Consider the following 23,027-nt stretch of genomic DNA (forward strand, 5'->3'; position numbering starts at 1 on the left):
TCTCCTAAAGTATGTTCTGCTTCTTTATTTTTAAATCACCTGCAGTGACATCTCAACCTCCTCCTTCCTTACAGTTGCTACTACTTTCTCCCCAAAGTGCTTTTCAATCCATGTATGAAGTGCCTTACTTTTGATGTGCCTTTTCCTCATTTTAAAACAAAGTAGAACTGTAATGCTGCTATTTTGTTCAGTCCTTGACTGCCTTCTTTTGCTGAGGCACACTGGAAGGCACAGCTGGTCCAGTCCAGCTGTCACTCCACATGTTTTACAGCCTCTTGGCTTGTTCAGCAACTAAAAAGACAAACCCAATTTAACAGCCTTAGTCTTCAAAGCTGTAAGCCAAACAGAAAATAAGTCATGTTTTCTCAGAAATAAGTTATGCTTATTCATTAATTATTAGTAAAGAGTAGTATTCTACTCTTCCCTGTGAGGATCTCCGATGGCCACAGCAGTGAGTTTCCCCAGTGCAGCCTAGCCCTGCCTTCCCTCAGCCAGCTTCCTTCCCTCCTCTCTGCCATGCTCAGCCTCATGCATACTCCCTCTCATAGTCTTCCACTGGCAAGTCAGCAAAAAAATAGATGACCAAAGGACAGCCTTACCCCCTTGGGGTCCACACCAAGAGCACAGCAGCCTTCCCAGCCTGTCTGTTTCACCAGCAGATTTGCACCAGCTCTTTCCACACCTTCACCCCACTCTGATCTGTTATGAGCTCTGTCGCTTGGGCTGCCCAGCTTGCGATCCGACTGCAATAGCCAATCGTTGATTTTGGGTGATATTTGGATAGAAATATCTTTCTACATCATACCTGTGCCATTTCTGGAAAATTATTCATTTGGTTGTCTCTATTTTCCACAGAAACACTGTGGCAAATACTCCCTGAAATGTGGGACTGGGAAATTGTGGTTAGGTAGGGACAGGCGGTCGGAAGACCACGCGCTGTACGGAAAGATAGGACCTCCCCTCTCCACGCTTGTTGTGCAAGCATATGGAAATGATGTAACCCCAAGTTATATAAGGCTGCGAAATCAGGAAATAAACGCCATTTACCGTCCACCACATTGGTGTCTGTGAGTAATTGGCCCGAGCAAGGCTGAGGTGGCTGCTGTGCCGTTCCTGAACCAGGTCGCCCAGCCTCAGCAGAGGCAACAGGAAATGTCCCATCCTGTTTTGGAGCACTCCCTAGCCACTCTGTCAGGATGTGATGTGTCTCATCCTTGCTCTGCACTGATGTCTGCCCACTGGTGCAAGATTATAGGCTTCAGAGGAAGACACTCCCTGGGCAGATGTACAGTAATCTACTTTCCTATATCCCACTTTCCTTCCCACCGCCAGGAAGAGGCAGCTGGGAAGATGTGAGGATGGCTTGGGGCCTTGGAAAACTGCAGCCACAGAGGGATGCTCCACCACTGCAGTAGTGGAAGGATAAATGATAACTGACATATGATTTTAAGCTTGTTTGGTTTTTTTCTTGATAATACGACTATTGCAAAATCCAGTGTTTCAGACTGTTTCTTCCCATGCAACTTTCTAGATGTCTTTGTAGAAGAAAATCCAATTCTCAGTGTAAACCATGCATTTTTCTCCTGAAAAATGCTCACAAAGTGAACAATTGTGTTTGCAAGCAGCTCCACAAACTTTGCATCCTACAATGAAAGTAGAGGGAAGCAGGACTGGATGGGTCCTGACCAGAGAGAGGCCACGGGGTGTCCTGATGTGACCTGGCACTTCCAGGGAAGAACAATCCCACAGGGAGGACTCTGTGTCCCCAGATATTTTGAATCTCTAAGCGATACCTCCAGTTCCTCATACTACTGGACTATAATAATCTTTTTTATAGATAAATGAGCAAACTTTCTGAGGAAAGAGTAATCATTAAAGAAGAGCCTCTCAAGAAAAACCAAAGTCCACTATCAAGGAAAGATAGTAACCCCTAAGTTTAACAGGATTTCTGAAAGACACAGTTTTCAGTGCATTTCTTTTGCTCCAGAAATTTACTTTTTCTCAATAAACTAGTTATCACTTTGTTTTTGCCTATCCAATCAAATGTGACTTAAATCCTCCATTGCCTATTTCTATGAATTTTTCACAGCTTGATATTGAAAAATATTGAAAAGGAATAAGAAAATAATTTAGTCATATATTAGGATACAGAAAAATGGTTGGGGTTTTTTAAGTAAAATATATTATTCACATAATTTATTATATTATTTGCATTTTTAGAAGGGAAAAAAATCCTTCAGTACTGCACAGGTACTTATTTACCTGACAGTTGCACTTTAAATGATTTCTAGTGGAAAGCAATATACTAAACAGAGAAACTTTCTGACCTAGGTATTAGAAATCCTTTCCTTAGAAAAATATATGTAATGTTTATTTTTTTGTAATAATATTTAGAGGCTGTTGTTGTTTATGGATACTATGCAAAGTATACAACCTGTGAGGAGATCTTAATTTCATAAGTTAAATCAAGTGTATTTTCTATGTATAGGTCTAAGCATTTAGAGTAGCACCAACAAATGGATATCAAATTTACATGTGACTTGATACTATGTTACAGAATGACACATTTATAACAGTGGACGCATCTCAGACTCATGCAGTGGACTTCAGCATCAAAATAAGTGCAGAAGATGAAATATTTTAAGTAATTTAGGAATTCAAAACTCATTTTTCTTCTTCTCAGTACTAGGGACCAGTCAGTCTTAGATCAAGGGTCAGGTCCTGGATCTGTTACACATGACCAATCTAGCAGATTAAATCAGCTGAAGACAGAAAAAACATTCATGATCTGATCACTGAGCATCAGACTACAGGATTCTAGTCTGGCCTCAGACAGGGATGACTTCTATCCTCTCAAACTGACATTTAGTCCAAACTGAAAGCTCTCATTGCAAGGAGAAAAGGAAGAAGAAAGGACAAGAGTGGACAATGTAGCTGTGGTGGTGATAGCATTAGGCAGAGGCATCTTCAGCTTCCTCCTAGGGGACTGCTTGTAAATATGCATGGTGGGGCACATACAGCATCACTCTCCTGCATTTTAGGATAAGGCAGGTGCGTCTTGCAAGTGCTACAAGAGATGCTCAACTCTCAAGCCAATAGAATGCTGAATAAAGGTTTGTCTTTTCCCTGATCCCAAACTGAAAGATGCAATGACATATATCCATTCACCCAGTTGTGACTCCTCTCCCCCTCAAAAGGCTAATGTTCCCCACAGTCAGGGGCAAAAATGAACAGCAGCTCATGGAAAAGAGCATTCCTTGCACATTTTCCTGCCTGACTGCAGTAAGTCAGGCTGCAGCTCATTAGTCACGCCCTTAACTTTGCTATCCTCAAGTGCTTTTTTCAGATGTTGAAATGAGGCCTGACATAGAATCTCAGATGCATAGAGCCTGGAGTGGAAAAGTGAAACACTCAGCTTGGAATTTCTTGTCAGATTCTTGGTCAGATATTGAAAGAGGTATTGGAACCTTCAAAAAGTGAATGTTCTTACTTGGGTTACCCTGGCTAAAAATTAGTTTCACAAGAGTTTGCATAAATAAACTTAAAATAATCTTATTATTTCAGGGAAATAAAAATACCAATTATTTCCACATAAAGAATAACATCATGACAGAATAACAAGTGTTTCCATACTATTTAAAAATATTTTTTTCTCCAGAAATTGTATTTCCATTATTTTTTCTGTGTGAGATTTAGCCAAAATGGCTGTTCTGAACAACCCCATGACAAGATGCTGAAAATGTGCCAGAAGACTATAGCACAATAAATACACAAATTTACATTTCTAGCTTGATTTTCAGTTTGTTATTCCATTAGTTTTTTCTTACATTGTGTAAAATAATATCATTCAAAAAATCCCCACTTCTCTGCTGGAAAAAACATTTGTAATTTAAAAAAAATCTGCAGGGTTATATTTATGCCAATAGGAATTTTTACACTACACTTATTTTCCTAGAATGAATATTACAGGGATCCTCCACTTACAGTTTCTTTGGTAACACGACTAGGAGAGAAACCTTCTGACTCAGATGATTATTTTTTCATTTGCTTTATATTTTCATTTTTTATCCCAGGCTTTAGAAACAGTTTCCCCAGTGCAGAACTCAATGTTGAGTTCTCTGCCCTCTCAACATTGTAAGACTGATGAGGTCTTATTCAGCTAACGCATGTTCAGCAGTTCAGATTTAAGAAGAAATACCCTCAAGTTTGAGGAGTTTGCATTTTTTTGTGAATTCACTTGATGTCCCTGTGATCAGGCTAGATCAATCTATGATTTTCCTGGTCAGCCCTACAAGCTGCATACAAACACCATTAAATTAGCCTCCTGCCAGACTGAGTTGATGGTTGACCCCAGAAACTTCATGTTGTAACAGCATAGCTCTTACCATTGCCAGAGACATTTATTAACAGGACCCTGCAGGCATGAAATAAAACATGCAGAAAATATCCATATCCATATCCACACTTGTAAGGAGAGAAGAGCAAAAAGGAGGGTGGAAAGGCAAAAAAATCCACCCTCTCAAAAGCAGAGGAATGCTTGGCTGCTTTTTTGAGAGTGCACCACTCTAAGGCATTTGGTCTGTACAAAAGAAAAATATTAACTAGTGATGGTTGCATACTTGAATACAGTTGTGTGAAAACTCTCAGCTTGTTACCTGTACTGACTGATCCACACCATGGAATGTGGTTCACTGCTGTCTCCTCTAGCCCCTCCACCTCACCACCCATGGGTCACAGGTTACACAGTGGTGTGCCATGGCAACTGCTACATCCATATCCTGGTTTTCACAGATTTGGGGTCATAGGTCCCAAACTTGCACTTCATATTTTTAACTTATGAGGACTAAAAGTGTTTTCTATGTATGCAGTAGTACCTTTAAAGAAGTATCTTTGGTTTGGGTTTTTTGTTTGTCTTTTTCAGCTCACATTTGGCAATAAAAGGGGAATTTCAACTCCCCCCTTCACACTCAGTCTCACCAAAATCAACTATAAAATTGCACAATCTCTATTGCACACATGAGCAGAAGAAGTCCTTCTCCTGAGCAATGCATGGGAACAGGCAAGACTTCAGGTCTGGACACACACTAAGTTGCTACTGACACCTCTATTTACCAATGACTTAAAAAAGAGATGTGGGGATACATCCCTAACCAAGAAAAGGCTGAAGAAAAGGACTTCTGCTATTTAAAGCTCTCCCAGGTTACATAATTTCTTCTTTAAAATTTTCCTCACAATACACTTTCCACCCTTCCTTCAGGGTTGTGACTACACACACTACCTCTCTGTACAAGTTAATCCTTCAGGATGACAAGTAATTTCCTGCTTCTTTGGAAAATGTATTGTTATGGCATTAATGAGGATAAAATGAATGTTCAATTACTTAAACCAAAAACACAAAAGGAAAACCTAATAATTGAATTTACAAAATGATGGCAAAGACATAGTTAAGACAAATGTTGCTGTTCAGTCTGGTTTTCTATGGTTCTGTATCCTGTAAGTCCAACAAAGTTTTATATGGATAAATAAAATACGTAATTTCACACATGAACCCACAGAAGCTATATTGTCTTTAGTAGAAGTCAGTTAAAAATTGGTTTCTAACTGAAACTCACCCTCAGACAGTGCAGCACAAACTACACATCTGGAGGTCCATTGGGTTTCCAAACTCACCAAGGCTGAACTACAGCAGGTGGGGGGGAGCACCATAATTAGTTTTAACCACAAAACACTTTAGTTTCTTAGGCCACCTTAAACTCCAGAGATTCTACCCAGGAGAACACTTAGCATCTCAAAAGACAGCTGCAAACCCTATTGCTGGCATTCAAGATCAGTTTTTAACCATATGAGGAAACTGCTTCTCTGAAAATGAACTTGCTCATGAGACAGGTTTGTACACTGAGCTTCCTTTCCTTTCTCTCCCCTTTATTTTTTTCTCTGTTGCTCTCATTTAATTATTTAAAAATGCTGAGACATTAGAAAAGAGTTGGATCATGTCAATGTGCCAGGCTAATGTTTAACCTTAAACTTACACATTACAGATAAAAAGGGATTGTACTACAGATTTCAGCTTGCCTGGCAGAAGCACCCACAGTACTTGGGTCTAAGTGCACTCCTCCTTAACTCATCCTTAGCTACGTTTTTTTTAACTCCTTAGAACCAAACTGGATTAGAAAAAGTATTCTGGCTGAACACTCTTCCAGTCTATTTTTTGTCATTGCTGAGCTACAGATAAGATTCAGCTTTGCTGTCAACAGAATCAATCTGGTCAGAGCAGCAGACACAGTAAACCAGAATTTTCCATCAGAGAATTATACAACTAGTGCAATGCCAAACTTTGTAGCTCCAGAAGTCAAAAAGTTTGTGACTTGGGACTATATTGTTTTTGCAGCACTATTTTTAGTCTCTGCCAGCATTGGAGTCTTTTTTGCAGTTAAAGAGAGGAAAAAGAAAACTTCAAAGGAATTTTTGGTGGGTGGTAAGCAGATGACATGTGGACCGATAGCTTTTTCTCTTACATCAAGCTTCATGTCAGCAGTGACAGTCCTGGGGACACCCTCCGAAGTTTATCGCTATGGGGCATCCTTTGTGCTTTTCTTTCTTTCATATACACTTGTCATAATTTTTACTTCTGAACTTTTTCTACCTGTTTTTTATAGATCTGGCATCACAAGCACTTACGAGGTAAGTAAAAATCATACAATAAAGGCACTATTCTAGCATAACTAATTATCATGCACATATTTTTGAGAGAAAAATCTTTGACAGAAAGCTTTCTGCAGTGTTTTGATATAATAATTATTGATATAATAATTGATATTGATATTGATATAATAATTATTGATATAAATAATTGATATAAATATTGATATAATAATTATTTTTAGAAATAATTTGCATTATTTAAACTTGTTATTTATATTGCATAAGCTGACATCCCAATCTAAGGCTCAGAGCTCCTTTTATGCACATATAGCACAGACAGAATATGAGTTTACACACAGCACGAAATTAAGTTACCGCTGGAAAACATTTAAGCATATCCAAATGCTTCTGGTCTTTGAGTATTCTGCTCTGGTTTAGAGAGACAGACTTTAAGAACAGAATTCAATACTATCCAATTCAAACTTCTAGATATTGTAATTTTGGCCAAGTTACTATATCTAAGTCACTGCGGTGGGAAGAAGAGAAAGAAGGTGGCAGGCTTGTTCAAAGAAAATAAAAAAGAAAGATTAAAAAAACCTCAGGGCTGGAATTCAAGCATTCTCTAGGAAAATAAATTAATGACTTCTGAATTTTGTAGAGTTTTTGCCTGGCATTTTCTCTGGAACAAATTTTTTCCTTCATAACACAGTTCAGTAGCAGCCCTTATAAACTGCACATCCATAGGACAGCTACTGACCATTTGGGATGGCCTCTTACTTCAGTCACCTCCTGCAAGTTTGGTTGCTCCTCTGTGGGCAGATTCAACTAGGCATGAATTGGCTGATGAAGCTAGGTTCGTGCACAAGGAACCTTCTGGTAACAGAAAGGCTGCTTGTACTTACTGAGCCCAAACTCAAGGAAGGAAATTTGGGCTACTTACTGAGCCTAAACTCAAGGAAGGAAATTTGGTCAAACAGATCTGCCAGGGTATTTGGAAATACTTTCAGGTCAGTGAAGAGTAAAAACTGACCATTGCTGCAAGTAGTTGCATTTTCTAGTTGGTTTTGATCCAATGTCAGAGAATTAATTATTTTTGTCATGTGAACCAGCAAAAGGGTCATTGTAGATGGAGAGACCCTTCAAGCATGCTGGAAAGATGACTTGGCTCCATTAATTATATTTAGAAATAGGTCAAGTTACATAAATTAGCCATGTATTTATATGGCAGACTGTGGGGTTTATTATGCAAGAAACACAAGATCAGCATGAGAAAAATGGGGAAAAAAAGATGCTTTGGCAGTATGAAGTGCACAGCCTAGAGACTTGTAAAAGAGAGAAAATTTGCACAGGCCATGCCTGGTATCTGCTGGGGGGGCACATGGGACTGTGGCCCAAGAAGAGCCTCCCTGCACGGGGACTGCCATGGGGCAGAGAGACTCTGCAGGGACCCCAGGTGGTGATTCAGCCTTAAAACCTGGGCTTTTGGGTCTACAGGTCCACTCACCTCAACAGTTCTTTTGAAGGTGGCAACACCTCCCCACATCCTTGAGCCTGGAAGTCCATAAGATCCCCCTTTGTGCCTCTCCATTTTGGTGATGTGCAGATTTGGCTTTAGGCTGAGACAGAACAAGGGAGAAAGCCAGCTTAGCTCCTGCACCAGGAAACTCCATGCTGCTGCTTCACCATCTACTCCACCTCCAATTTTGTCACTACTGGAGTTGATGCTATTTCTGCTAGAGATGAGCTCAAGTTTCCTCATTGTAGAGCTGGAATATACCTTCATTTGAAGTTAAAATTTCTTTGTAGTTCTTGGGACCTTCCAGTTACTCCTCGTGCAAAGAAGGTATTGATTACTGCAACCCAGTATAGAACTTCACATACCTGGTACAGATGAGAAGACTGATTTCTTAAACGTAATTATCATTCTGTCTAATGACAATCCTGCTCTCCTTGTTAGCTGCTCATAGCAGCAGTGCCAGCTGCCAGGAAGTTTACTTGCACAGTAAGGTGTCACTTGGGGCAAACAGAAGGGTAACAGCTGTGTCACAGATGCTACATGTGCACTTTACTGAGATTACACTTTTTCCTAGTATTTGGAGTTAAGATTTAACAAGATTGTCCGTCTTGCTGCAACACTGATTTACATCCTCCAGACGGTAAGACAACATTGACTCTTTTTTTATGCTAATTTCACTCATCATTGATTTTCACAGACTAGTCTCATACACCACATTTTTTATAACAAGATGTTTTAATGAGTAGTCTTTTTTCTTATTCTTTTCACTTGAACTATGAATGCTAAAAAAGGAAGTATGATTGTATTTTCAACTGTCTAACTGCCTGTTTTTAACTGTCTAACTTTTCCTGTTTAGTATTAAGAATGCCATTTTAGTTGTCCTTAACACTCGGATGTTGGGCTGTACTCTCAGAGCACATTCTTGGTCACATTATGTTCACTGGAAGCCTCTCTCTTCCCAAACACATGGATTTTGTCTTTCTTGAGAAGTTGGTCAAGTTTCACTGGGTATGTTTAGTTACCCATTCATGACACTGAGGTGAAATATCCTATTTGAAAACTGCTGTACAAGGTATCCTGGGCAGATGCCCTACTAGCTGCGGTCCCATGATGGTCACTGCTGTGACCACCTTGAAAGGTTACATTACTTGTGTATTTAATGGAAAGATAGGATTTGATGGGAGATTAGGAGACATTTTCTTCTGCATTAATTCCATTTTAATTATTCCCAAACCATTGGCAATAGATCTGATGCTTAGTGACTTTGATGTTTTGTTTCTCCATCAATTCTTTCAGATCTTACACATAAAAGGTATTGAGTTAGTTACTTTGAAAGGGATTGAATGGAAAAACAAACATTTAATTTCTAAGATCAATGCAACTTTATTTCTGTATCACTATCTGTGTTTTCTGGAGATACCCCTTTTCTATTTCATGAGGATATATTGTCATGTACTTGTCTTAGCAGTAGAGAAACAGGTACTACAAAGACCTCCCCTCAGAAAGGAACTAAACACAACATTTTAATTTTTAAGGGCTGAAACAGAAAGCCATAGTACAATATAAGCTGATCTGAAGAAACCCTAAATCTGCTATTTTGTTCAGAGCCCTACTCTAAATACAAGTTCTATCACTGAGCATTCAAATACATAATTTTTCTCCTTCAGATCCTTTACACAGGAATAGTGGTCTATGCTCCATCACTGGCACTCAACCAAGGTGAGTTCTTATGCTGCACTACACTGCTACCTCAAATAACCACACCAGAGGGATTGCCTGAGTAAAAGAAGTAACAAAAATAGAAAAAAACCCAACTCTGCTCAAAGGTTCTATAAGAAGGTTTTTGCCTTCACCTTGTAGCTCAGCATTTCTTACTATCCAGGTTCCTCTCACACCCAAACATTAGCAGGAGCCTTGTGGTTGCTCTTCTGCTTTCCTTCCCACTCAGTACTGCCTGAAGAGACCTGAAGCAAACATTTATTTCCCAACATCCAGACAAAGTCCACAGTACAAGCTGATGATCCAAGACCATACTATGTACTTTGATTCCCTCCGTTCCTGTCTCTTGTATTCAGGTTTCCATGGGAATAGCTCTTTTCCCTGCAGCCAGAGATGAATGCTGTTCTGCTGTCTGCCCCCAGACTTTGTCAATTAATATTTGCAAACTAGGCATAAAGCATCCATCACCATAGATGGGATTTGTAATTTTACTGTCATAGGGCACAAGGAATCATCATGGCCCGAATCCTGATTTTACCAAAACTGACTGGGAAGATATTGTGAGGCTCTTTTCTTTGTTCATTATCTGAGTTGCATTCAGACTGATCCCACCGCTCAAACAGCTTCAAATTTTCTTCCTCTGTCATGCAGCTGAATTCCATGTGAAAGTTCTCATTCATTATTACACCATACTAACTTTGCTAATAAGAGAACCTTTACAAATAGCTTTCGTCCTCACAGACTATGACTGGTGGGTGAGATTTCAGTATCAGCCAAAACAAAATTTGTGCATTTTGTGTGAAGAAACTTTATGAAGCAAAAATGAACACAGAAATTTGTTTTAATCAAGCTCATTTTAGCATTAAATCATTCTTAGATGCAGGTAATAGAATTACTTAGGGGTTGGGGGTTTTTCCACCTTAGGATTTTAGGGAATCTCTGAAGAACTTGGTTTCTCAAGACAAAGGTCTGGACTAAGAGCAGAAGTGAAGCATTGCTTATAAAGCTGTGTCCCATCAGAATGATATATTTGCTTTATGCAAGTATTCTTCCTTTTGCTTGAAAGTTAGTTAATTTCAATTTGAAAGAAAACAATGAAAAACAGTATCCAGAAGTTCTACAAAACTTGAACAATCCAGCAAAGCTCCTAATAGACACGAAAGATTAAAATTAGTAATTACTCCTATCCTTCTAAAACTAAAGGAGTACAGCTCCTCTGCAACCTTCCAGATGACTCACACCCATTTCACTAATAATTTTGTTTTCATTGGTTTTTCAGTCACTGGATTTGATCTCTGGGGCTCTGTAGCTGCAACAGGAATTGTCTGCACTTTCTATTGCACTCTGGTATGTAACAGACATAACTGAATACTTGGAACACAGACGGTCAATTCAACCATCCTTTAAACATGACACACTATCAGAGAAGGATGGCTCCTGTGGAGAACACAGATTTCTTCCACGTTCTGTGTTATAAGGAAAAAAATTCCTCTCTAATCCTACGCTGCATGTCTCCATGTTTAAACCAGACGTCTTGAGACGGAGTCCAGATAAGGAGGCAATAAGCTTCCCCTGTCTTCTTTTGTGAAGATGATTTTTATATTTTACAAATTATAGGCTGAAAAACCCTGCAATGAAAATTGTGCTCAAGAATAAAGCACTAAAACCTAGGAAGGATAATCAACAGGTCAGAGAGCTTTACTTTTGATGGAAGCAACGTCAGGTTCCAAACCAGATATATTGTATAGATATTTGCAGTGAAGCAGCAGAGCCCTGTGGCTCAGGACACAAACTAACTGCCATTCTCATTGCCACTAATGATTTTTTTTCAATATACCACTCTACTCCTGTTGAAAACACTTATTATGTGCTCTAGTACTGACTTGATGAAATATGAACGCTATGGAAGAAGCTGAATAGCAAATTTTCTGGAGCTATTTTTCTGTGTTGGGCTAACTGTGGGCTCTGAGAACATATGGAGTCCTATAGGACGTAGGAACAGGCCAAAACTCCCTAAGCTTTTGTTCCACACCATGATATGTTCTTCAAATGCATATAAAGGAGGCAGAAAAAAAGCTTTTAACTGAAAGTCAAATATTCTTCTGTGCCTGTGGACAAACTATTTAGGCTGTGAAATTTTCCAACCTGCAAAAGTACACACTTTGTGGGAGAATACAGAGTCCTGATTTGCTGGGTGCTGCACATACAGCTTAGGAGCTGTCAAAATAAGGAATCTTGCTACATTTTTCTGTACTTGAGCTTGAGCAACAGGAAAGAAGATTGGGGGTGTACAGTTTCTCTTTGTTCTAGGGAGGATTAAAAGCTGTTGTCTGGACAGATGCATTTCAAATGGTTGTTATGGTGGCTGGCTTCGTGGCGGTTTTGATTCGAGGAACTAGTATGAATGGAGGAGTGACCAAAGTCTGGGAAAACGCCCACGAAGGATCTCGGCTAAACGTATTTGAGTAAGAAACAAATGATGCAAACAATTCCTCTGAATATTTAATGTTTAGAAACCATAACCTCAGTTAGCCAAAAATACACAGACTTACTATTAAACAACCCTGGTGACTCAGAGAAGTCCATTCCTCATCTCTTCAGCTACTGGCAATGCATTTGACCTTTAGGAAAGCTTAACTCTTTCAAGAAATCAAAGGTCTGCTGAACTGAAGGGGAGATTTGCCATTTTTCCTTGTGTAGCCACAAATGCAGCCAAATTATTCCTTCCAATTTCATATATAGAATATTCTGAGTTGGAAGGGATCCACAAGGATCAACAAGTCCAGCTCTTAAGTAAATGGCCCATAAAGGGATCAAACATGAAATCTTGATGCCATTAGCACCATGTTCGAGTCAACTGAGCTAATATCAGTGGCTAATTGTATATAACATCTTTCATTTTCTATTAATAAAATAACCACTATATTTTACTTGCACTCACCACAGCAGCAGGCAATAGTGCACCAGTGCACTGGGATAGAAATCTGATCTTCCTTTGGCTGTTTGGGGCATTTGCTGGTTAATCAACGCAAGTCAGTGACAGAATCCAGCAGCAAGGTCAAATGTTATCTGCGGTCCCAACCAAGATAAGGAGAACTGCAAAGATTACACATTTGAGACAGAAAGATATACTTGTACAAGTTAAATTTGCAGAGTAGCAGAATTTTGTTGTACAAAAGGTAACACAGCAGCTGAAGCAATTTCTCTTAAAGGAAGTTATATTATTATTATTCATTACAAACAATTAATTATACATAAAATTATTAATAATTATTAATAATAATTAGTAAAAATCTGCTGGATTATTTTTGAGTTTGTAGGTCTGCTACAATATGACACAGGTTGGATGTCTGAGCATAAGCACCCTTATAAATTTGATTAATCTGAATTAAGTGATCCTCTCACTAGGTCTGAATGACATTTGTTTATCCTCACTTGAAAACAATGTGTTCCAATATAAAAGTAAAAAACTTCCAAACCTGAACACATCAGATGTCGTCGGTTCTGGAAAACGGTATTACCGATGCAGAATTTTTGATTCAGATAGTAGGACATGCCAGATAGTTCTGAAAAAATCACCTACCTCTTGCTGAAAAAAATATGTTTAAATAAAAAAAATTAATTGCTTCTTTCTTTCTTTGTTCTAGCTTTGATGTTGATCCTTTGAGACGACATACCTTCTGGACAATAACTATTGGGGGAACATTTACCTGGCTAGGGCTCTATGGAGTCAATCAGTCCACAATACAGAGATGCATTTCCTGCAAATCAGAAAGGCATGCCAAACTGTAAGCTACCTGTCATTAACCTATTCCTGCAATCAACCAAGAATTACACTAAGTTTGTCAGCTATACTGACAAACAACATACATTTATATGATAAATAAATATTGGGATGCCATTAGGTGGTAGTAAGCTAATTTTGCTCTAAAAGTCTTACTACCTCTGGCTTGAAATGACTTAAATATATGCAGAGGAAAAAGAGAAACATATCTCTTGCAGCTTATCAATTTATGATCAGGCTGACAAACTAATCCTCAGAAGGAGAGTATGACAAAGATGCCAACACAGAAGTTGTGCTATCTACAACCTCATTGTAAAAATGTATCTATTGGAACTGTGTTTATGTTATACAGGATTAAAAGTTGTTATTGATTCAGTGGAGCACTACAGTACAAGGTATTACCTAAATAAAAATAAATCTCAATAATTTCTTAAAATTCTGCAGTGCCAGAATAATCAGAATCAATGAAGAACAAAGTGAATCTTCACAATATAAATATACAGGTCTCCAGCCTGCTACCCGCATCAACTTCAGCAGTAATATATTCATTGCTAGACATATTTTCCTAAACAGATTTTTTTCACACACCTAGTGATAGTAAAAGTTTTAAAATCATAAAATTTGGGGAGTTAGAAAGAAGCTAGATTTAGTGGGGCTCTGGAAAAATGTTAAAAATAGACTCTGAAAATGTTAGGCTTTGTGTTTGCCAGATCATGTGAAACTGTACCTGTGTAAGCGGTATATGATAAATGATATAACTGCTAGATGTGATGATTGTTTAGTAATTAAATATAATTATTGTTTAATCGTAAAGAAGAACAGTGAGAAAACTATGTTAGAAGTTTGAGAGGTCCATGAGAAGTCCACGCTTGGATGAAATCTATGTATACAATAGAACAATATAAGTTTATTAATTAACATGAAAGTTATATAACGATAGAATATAAAAACATGTTCATCCCGAACCCATGTCGGAGTCAGATTTGGGTTTGTACCCCTGACACCCAGAGCTCTTCAATAAAAGCACCTGCATATAATCATTCGTGATTATGTGTTTCTGAACGCTAACACTAGGGCCAATTGCTTGCACATGCGGTTAAAGAATAAAGGTGATAATTTATTCCTTTTTCAAACAGCTTTTTTGCTGACTGTAAACCCATTAATTTCTCTGAAAGTCATGACTGTCTATACGAATTCATCCTACAGAAAATTCAGTGTCTGAAAAGCATTTAGATGTCACACCAGCATGAACATCACTAATAACAATTTGGGTTAACCTTTGTTTCCTGGTGCCACACTCTGAACCGGCCTTAGCAACAGATCTTGTGCAAGGTGTGTCCAAACACGATGTGAGCTCTATAAATTCTGGCAGCTCTCAGAACCAGCAGGATTGCTGACCCACAGCCACACAACCTTCCTAGCAGAGGCTGTCACCCACATCCATTTTGTGGAACAGCGGAAGACCACCAGGACTGTTACTTTGCATGGTAACATTGGAAACAATAATCTGTGTGCTGTAAAGGGAGAACAGCATCAGCATCTCCCAACGGGCAAAAATCTGCTCTTAGCATGGACAGGGATTACAGACCCAGCCCTCAGAGCAGCCCATTCTGCATTGAGGTTACTTGACTCTCCCAGCTCTATGGAGCTGCTTGGAAACTTTATCCTTGCTCTATAGCATAGGGATGGTGTACTTCTCCTTTTTTTTTTTTAATTTTTCCATCTTGCTTATGAATTATACAGCCAGTTTGAATTACATAACCAATTGGGATTAAGAGATCTCCCAAAAAAGTTCAGAATAACATTTTATTACAACTTTTTTACTTATCCTCCATTAAACATTTTCCCTCTTTTGCTCTAGGGCACTTTACCTCAATTTATTGGGACTTTGGACAGTCCTAGTGTGTGCAGTATTTTGTGGATTGGTGATGTACTCTCATTACAAGAGCTGTGACCCTTGGACTGCTGCTTTCATTTCAGCTCCCGATCAGGTACAGATGTCCATACAATAATGAGGAGCTGCTTTGGGCTCAGATATAGCACATATCAGAACATTTTAGTTTTGTGCAATGCTCTATGTCCTTTCAGCACTCAGGGAATAAGGTGGGTGCCAGATGAGGGCTACAATATCATCTATTCTGGCACTCCTGCAGTATTAATTCAATTGAGTATTTTTGCCAAAAGACATTCCCTTTGCTCGAAATCTGAAACCATGTTATTTGGAACACCAGAATTTAGCAACATGCTAATAAATGTGAAATACTTTGCTTCCATTACCTTAATTAACTTCTTGTGTTGCTCTTGTGCTCCTTCTATCCCAGCTCATGCCATACTTTGTTATGGACATCTTTTCTTCGATGCCAGGAGTCCCAGGACTGTTTGTTGCCTGTGCATTCAGTGGAACACTAAGGTTTGTGAATCTGAATCGACATTTTAGTTGTTTATGATAATTTCTTGACAATCCAGAATGAGGTCAAAATATGAAACCCTAAGAAAAGCCCAGCTGTTTCTCTTAGAACATTCTAGGAAGTAGCAGGAGTTCTTTGTTGAATTATTTACATCCCTGGAGATATTTGAAAGACATGTGGATGTGCCACTTAGGGACTTGGTTTAGTGGTAGACTTGACTGTGCTGGGTAAACAGTTGGACTCTGGGACCTTAGGGGTCTTGTCCAACCTAAATTATTCTAGGATTATGTTTATGATAAAGTCTAACTCCACATTTCCAGTACCTTTTTATCCCAAATACATCTTAGAATAACATTACCTAGAATAATGTTACCAATACAAAGAAAGTGTAGAAAAACTGAGTTTAACTTCCCAAAATACTCTTGGGAGCTGCTCATGGTGAAATTGTCTTTACTTAAGGTAACTGTCACAATATCATAGTCAGGGGTATAAACATTTTCAGTAAGTCTATCTGAACTGTAATCACCAAAAACAGGCTCACTCATCCATCTAAAAGAGTTGAGCCATTCATGGAGGACCAGGGTGGCACTATTGGTGACTGCACATCCTTCAATTTGTCAGGGAGTAAGGTTTTAATTCTGGAACATGTCTGTACTTAAGGTCTTTGCAAACTTGTAAAAGGAAGGGTCAGTTATGATGTGTTTTTATCTTGTTTCATGCCAGCACGAAGCAGAGCCTCCAGCAATTGCAGAAGCAGCAGAAACCTCCCCAGTTAAAGTAGCACATATGAAAAATACTATGAATCATACAGTTCTTGGAGAGCGTTAGTGCTGAAAAAGAAGAAGCATTTCTATATAAATACAACTTGAATCCAGATTATATTGCTTCCTATTTACTTACCATTCTTCTCCCTTTCTACAGCACAGTAGCTGCCAGCATCAATGCTTTAGCAACTGTTACCTTTGAAGACTTGGTCAAGAAAGGTTTCCCAAATGTGTCTGAGAAGATGAGCACGTGGATCAGCAAAGGCTTGTGTGGGTACTCCAGATGAGACCCCTTTCTTTAGCGGCAAAGGGCGCTGCACAGAGAGGCTCCCTCAGAAACAGGAATGTAACACTTTATAAACCCTCCAGGTGAACATCAGACTGATGCCTCAGTAGCATCATCAGCACCATACAGCAGAGGAACAGAGACTAGCATGAACAACCCCCACTCAAAATCCTTGGAAAAGTCTGGTCTACTGAAAGTATTGGAAAACACTCTTCATGACACAGAAAGAATGTTAACATAGTTATTACCATATTACTCTATAGTAGTATTTATTTAGAATAATACAGTAGATAAATTATATTCAAACTTAGAGTATTGCATAAGCAGGTTATTCAGCTTTTCAGAGAAAAAAGCATGAAAACAAAAAAATTAAAAACCCCACAAAATATCATCGACATACCAAGCATATCAATATTATATCAATACTATTTTAATAATATATCAATATTATTTTAATTTTTAGGATATTTGTTACAATTATTGCAGTAAGATCATAACCCTCTTATGAATACCATAATAATACCATCAGAATTCTATTAAAATTCATAAATATAATGAAAGCGCCACACCCATCTATTTTCTATCTCTGTAACTGCTCTAGTCTTCTCCCTTCTTGTTTTTCCACTTACCACTTAGTTTTTTCACTCTGGACCTAGAAAGATAATTTTTGTGTCTGAAACCAAGGTGTGCTAGCACAAAAATTTTGACTGGCTTTACTCAAGGCTGCTGCATACAGAGTTTTACCTACCATGAAGTTAAAACTGGTGTCAAGGGAAGAAAGCCATGCTGTTTTATAATTTCTCAACTCATTTATTAGGTTATTTTAAAAGTGATACTTAATGGCAACACAAACATTCTTATATGAGGCATAACTTTCTAAATTAATTTAATTGCTATTGTTCTACTTTGTAAGAAATATCAATCCACCAAAAACCCAACAAGACTTCATACAAGCCATTGCTGGGTTTGTAATGGTCTACTCTAAACACCCAATAAGAAGTGCCAATTCCTCTCTGCTGGCTGGTCACCTCAGCCACTACTGAGTTATAAACCATCTCCACCATTAACCAGCACTGAGAACCTCCCTACCTTACCTTTTCCAGGTGTACTGTACGGTGTCTTGTGCACTTCCATGGCCGCAGCAGCATCGCTGCTGGGAGGAGTCGTGCAGGTATTTCTTGCTTCAGAAATGCAATTAATAGAATAAGAATGAACACAAAATGTAATGAACTGAGCAAATAATTCTGCCAGCTCTGATGGCTACTAGATTACCCAAACCATTTCTGTGGACATTTTGCTGAGAGGAATAAGTAGGAAAACAAAAAAAATCCCCTAACTCCTTCACTACTGACTCACTGCTAGGAAGCAATACTGAGCAGGACTCTCTCTTTAACTGTGCCCTGAAATCACTACCTATCCCTTTTCCCTCACCATTTTTCCAGAGAAAAGTACAGATCAAAATCAGAACTGGGGATGCTTCCCCTCCGCCGCTGCCCTGAACTCTTCTTCTCTGCACCCACAGGCTTCCCTCTCCATCCACGGGATGTGTGGGGGGCCAATGCTGGGATTATTTACTCTGGGAATTGTGTTTCCCTGTGCTAACTGGAAGGTAAGTAAACAAAAATCCTGATCTAAAAGATCAAGGGGTTTTTTGGTTAAAAATCAATTTTGAAAATTGTTTAGGTCCTTGAGCTGCTTTTCAGATTTAGCGCCTGAGGATCTAAGATCTATTTATATGTGCCTTTTCCCTGCCTAAATTTATCCTGCTGAATTTAAGTCTACCCAGCTGTGGAATAACTGGTGATCAGACTGACATGAAGACTTTCTTAATTTTTTTTCCCTGACTTTCATTAAGAAGAAAAAATTATTCAATACTTGCACCAGCCTTGGGATGAACGGAGTGATTTCAAAAGCTTTGCCTTCATTCTTTCACTCAAAACACATGAGCTCATTCCATATTGCCCCATTAGGATTCCCATCAAGGTTAGCAGAAGTAAAACTAAAATCAGTATCACAGCTTTGACCACACTTCTGCTTTAACTTTTACAAACAGAGAGCACTAAAACACCACGTTATATACCTTAGTTGAAAGAGAACAGAATTCATTTACACCGTAACCCATCATTATCTACTCCTGGCTAATTCACGTTCACAGAAAAGAACTTTGCACATATTATCTTTAACATTATCTTTCTATACTTTCCAAGGGTGCTCTCGGAGGCCTCTTAGCTGGGATCAGCTTGGCTTTTTGGGCTGGAACCGGGTCTTTCATTTACCCTGCACCAGCAACAAAGTCCATCCCTCTGCAGCTGTCTACCCTCAACTGCACCCTGGCTAACAGCACTGAGGCACTGCTAACAGCAGCTCCCACGCTGGCCCCAGAGAGGTATTTTTCCTATTGTTACCACTTAAGCCTATGTTTTGCCAAGTATGCCCCCCAGCCTGCAGCTGGGGTGCAGGCAGTACTGACAGGGCAGGCTGGGAGTGGAGACTGGTGCCAGATGACACACCAGCTGGAGCTTGAGCTGCATTGTGCTGGCTCAGTCAGGCAACAACTTAAACGCAACTGCTGCCCATCACTAGCTGCTTTGCTTTTGTCACCTCTTCAAAGGCCTCTGCTGGCAGACACCTGGTACTCCCTGTCCTACCTGTACTTCAGTGCCATCGGCTGCGTGGGCTGTGCCATCACAGGGCTGTTGATGAGCTTAATAACAGGTTAGTGTTCAAAACATACATAAACATGTATATGTATATATATTTATACACACACACAGAGATATATAAACAATCATACCTTTGAATAAGCTTACTTGGCTGTTAAAAAAGCTTTTTAAAAGTCCAGTAGGTGACTTGAGACACAGACTCAGAAGAGGGCAGTGGGCTCTGATCCTGCTCCCCCACCCTCATGGTCTATAGTCTGAGGCTCCCAAGGCTCATACCCAGCTATCCATAGACTTGCTTATTACTATTTTCTTTTTGCAGGACCTAGTAAAGGAGAAGACATCCCACCAGTGTTAATTAAGCCAGTCTGCAACCTGTTTTGCTTTTGGTCCAAAAGACTCAAAATATTTCTCTGGTGTGGTGTGCGGCATGACAGCCTGGAGGTGAGTGCTGACCCCGTCAGCTCAGCCCTGCTGTGGTCCAGGAGCTGTGGGAACACGGGCAGGTGCCTGCGTGAGAGCATGCGCCCACGTGAGGGCATGGGCTGAGCAGAGAAATAACCAGCCTTCAACAGCTGCTCTTGAACTTCTGCAAGGGATGCTGCATAAGCAGCACAGACTGGAAATTAAATCAGCTAAACCCTGGTCAGTAGTAAGTTACCTACTGTTCCCATTTTCATCAAATATGGGGACTGAGGTAATGCCACTGGCTGGGCTACGCGGTGTACCCAGGAGCTGCATCAAAGCCGGATAGCACAACTCTGAGGGAGGCTAGTCAGCCCAAGCTCTGGCAGTGCCTCCAGCCTGCGCCTTAGCAAGCCTTTAGTGATATTCAGCTTTAGTGATTCTCAGCTCATGAGTGATTTCAGCTCTTGGGCTTGCTAGGCTCGGCTGGGGCATGCAGCAGGCATTCAGAAGACCAGGAAAGAGAGGAAAGAGGCTGTGTGAAATATTCTGCAGCAATGTCCTTTATTATCTTCTTTCTGCAAAGGGGTTCAGTGACAGCTCTTCTCTGATGAGCCGGGCAGAATAGGGCAAGAGGGGATCGAGAATTGTCCAATGGTAAAGGTTAAAGGAAAGTGACCTATAGCCTTACAGAGAGATAAGCAAGGGTCCAAGAGCGGGAGAGAGGGGCTCCTATGGTCCAGTCATCATGACTCAGCATCTTGCCTGTCCTAGGCCTCAGAACACCAAGGCAGGTTTGCAGGGCCTACGTCTGCTACACTGAGGCTCTCAAAAAAACAAAGAGCCCTCAGGAAAGCCAGGAGCTCACAGAACTGATGCCTTGGAAAGCTGACCTAGAAAAGAAGCTGGACAGAGCTAAAGAATAAAGTAGGGATTTATTACAAGGCCTTGGACACACCCTGGACAGCACAAGAGCCCAGCCAGTGCTGCACCCAAGATGAACCAAAATGGTCCCAAAATGCACAACCGCTCATGGGGTCTCTCACTTCTATCAGTTCTGCTCCATTTGCATATTGGAGTTAATTGTCCCATTTAGCCCATGAAGCCCCATCCTTCTTGTTTTTCTCTCTTCAGTCCATGTTGTTTGTGCTCTTGGGCCTGAGATTTGGATCCTTTATCCTTGGTCCCAAGGTAGGAAAGGAATTGTTTCGTCTATCCACGCTGTGAAGAGAGCTCTTAATATGAAGCTCAAAACTACACACTAAAACAGCACAGAATCTGGAAAATATAAAAGCTAAAACCTAAGGCATCAAAACAGGGTCTGACCTCCCTCTCTCTGCTGGGACAAAACTGCACTTTACACCCTAGACAGTTCACCAAGATATCGTCTTCCACCAAGCTCAGAGAAAAGGACTTTAGAACTCACATTCCCATGAAGCTCTCTTCCTGCTGTCATCCCCATCACCACAGCTCCTGAGGCTTCTGCCCTCCAGAGCAGCACCAGAGAGCAGCAACCAGGCAGTGCTGCACTCATCAGCATCTGAGCTGCTCCTTTCCACCTCCTCCTCCACAGGGGCAACAGGGCCAGCTATTCTCCAGGTGTCCCAAGGCTTTGTAGCTCATTAAAGAGGCAAACAGAATGAACATCTTTTTCTTCTTGCACTGTTTTCATAATTTTTCTTTAATCAAAGAAAAAAAAGCAGCAAATACAGGCTTTGAACTACAAGGGTATTTTCTCTTTTCAGATGGACTTTGAGAAAAAACTGCCTGAAACTGCTGCAAATAAAACCAGAACAGATAACACCTTCAAGAACAATATCAACAAAGAAAATAATCGCCAGATCCGTGGTTACAATTCCGAAGAAAATTCATATACAAATATAAGCAGAGAATCTCGCCTCTAGAAGCTGAGGGACAAGGGACATTTAATCAAAATTTAGCTCTTCAGTTTCCAAAATTAATAACTTCTTTTACTGCACTTACCATCTTGTAGGTGACCAAGAGGGAGCAGCTGCTCTCTATAGCAATAAAGGCCAGATTTTTATTCACAAATCTCTTGGCAGGCCTGAAAAATGATGGGACAATCGGGTTTTAGAAGCACTGCTATTTCAGAAGAAATGCTTCATGAATTTTGTTGTGGAAGCTTCCCCTCAGACACAGCTGCAATACATCTGCATCACATGCTCTATTCAGCAACTCATCATTGAAGGGAGTGTGCAAAGTGAACTTGAGATAAATTAAGACTTTGGAGAAGTTTGTGAGATATCTCACTAATGTGAGTCTGTGAGCTGCCCTCTGATGGAGGGAAAGAAGAGAGGTCAGGCTGAGCCTACACCCAAGTATCACAAAGAGTCTCCTCACAGGAACCCTGTATAGACCAGACTGGTCTTTCAGTCACCAAGGTAACTGTGGTTGCTCCCTCTGGGGAATTCTAGTTTTCTTCATAGCTTCTCATTGTAAAAGCTATAGGACAGAGTAACAAATTTTACTTTGAATTCAGGATAGTTCTTTATCTGTGTTAGTTTTCACCTCAGAAGGATCCACTTCTATGCAATAAAGAAAATAAACCAACATATAATGATGGTCATACCTCTTAATTGATAATTCACGCTGAATTTTTTAAAAAAGACACGTAGTTAGGCAAAATAACTGTCTGGTACACAGTCTTGGAAGCAGAGCCCACTCAGTGCTCAATTCCAGTGAAACACATTTCTTTGACAACTTGCTGGTTGAAAATAAAAGCCAACAGATCACCTCTCATCTTGACTAACTTCTGGATATAATTTTTCAAGAAATATATTTGTTTTAAAACAAAATTTGCAATTCAGTGAAACAGACTGAAT

At 39.8% G+C, this 23,027-nt stretch overlaps 1 protein-coding gene across 1 annotated transcript; it reads left to right on the top strand.

Annotated features, from left to right (window-relative positions):
• The first annotated feature begins 6,324 nt into the window (after nt 1–6,324).
• On the top strand, nt 6,325–22,755 carry SLC5A12 (solute carrier family 5 member 12). Its single transcript, XM_038137807.1, has 15 exons — nt 6,325–6,681; nt 8,733–8,798; nt 9,826–9,877; nt 11,157–11,224; nt 12,188–12,342; nt 13,525–13,665; nt 15,523–15,652; nt 15,983–16,071; nt 16,991–17,103; nt 18,223–18,290; nt 18,642–18,728; nt 19,327–19,505; nt 19,731–19,834; nt 20,102–20,223; nt 21,930–22,755. The coding sequence occupies exons 1-15, from the start codon at nt 6,325–6,327 to the stop codon at nt 22,086–22,088; spliced, it is 1,890 nt and encodes a 629-aa protein (XP_037993735.1). The 3' UTR covers nt 22,089–22,755.
• The last annotated feature ends 272 nt before the right edge of the window (nt 22,756–23,027 follow it).

This window comes from Motacilla alba, chromosome 5 (genome assembly GCF_015832195.1).
Source record: "Motacilla alba alba isolate MOTALB_02 chromosome 5, Motacilla_alba_V1.0_pri, whole genome shotgun sequence".
Lineage (NCBI taxonomy): Eukaryota > Metazoa > Chordata > Aves > Passeriformes > Motacillidae > Motacilla > Motacilla alba.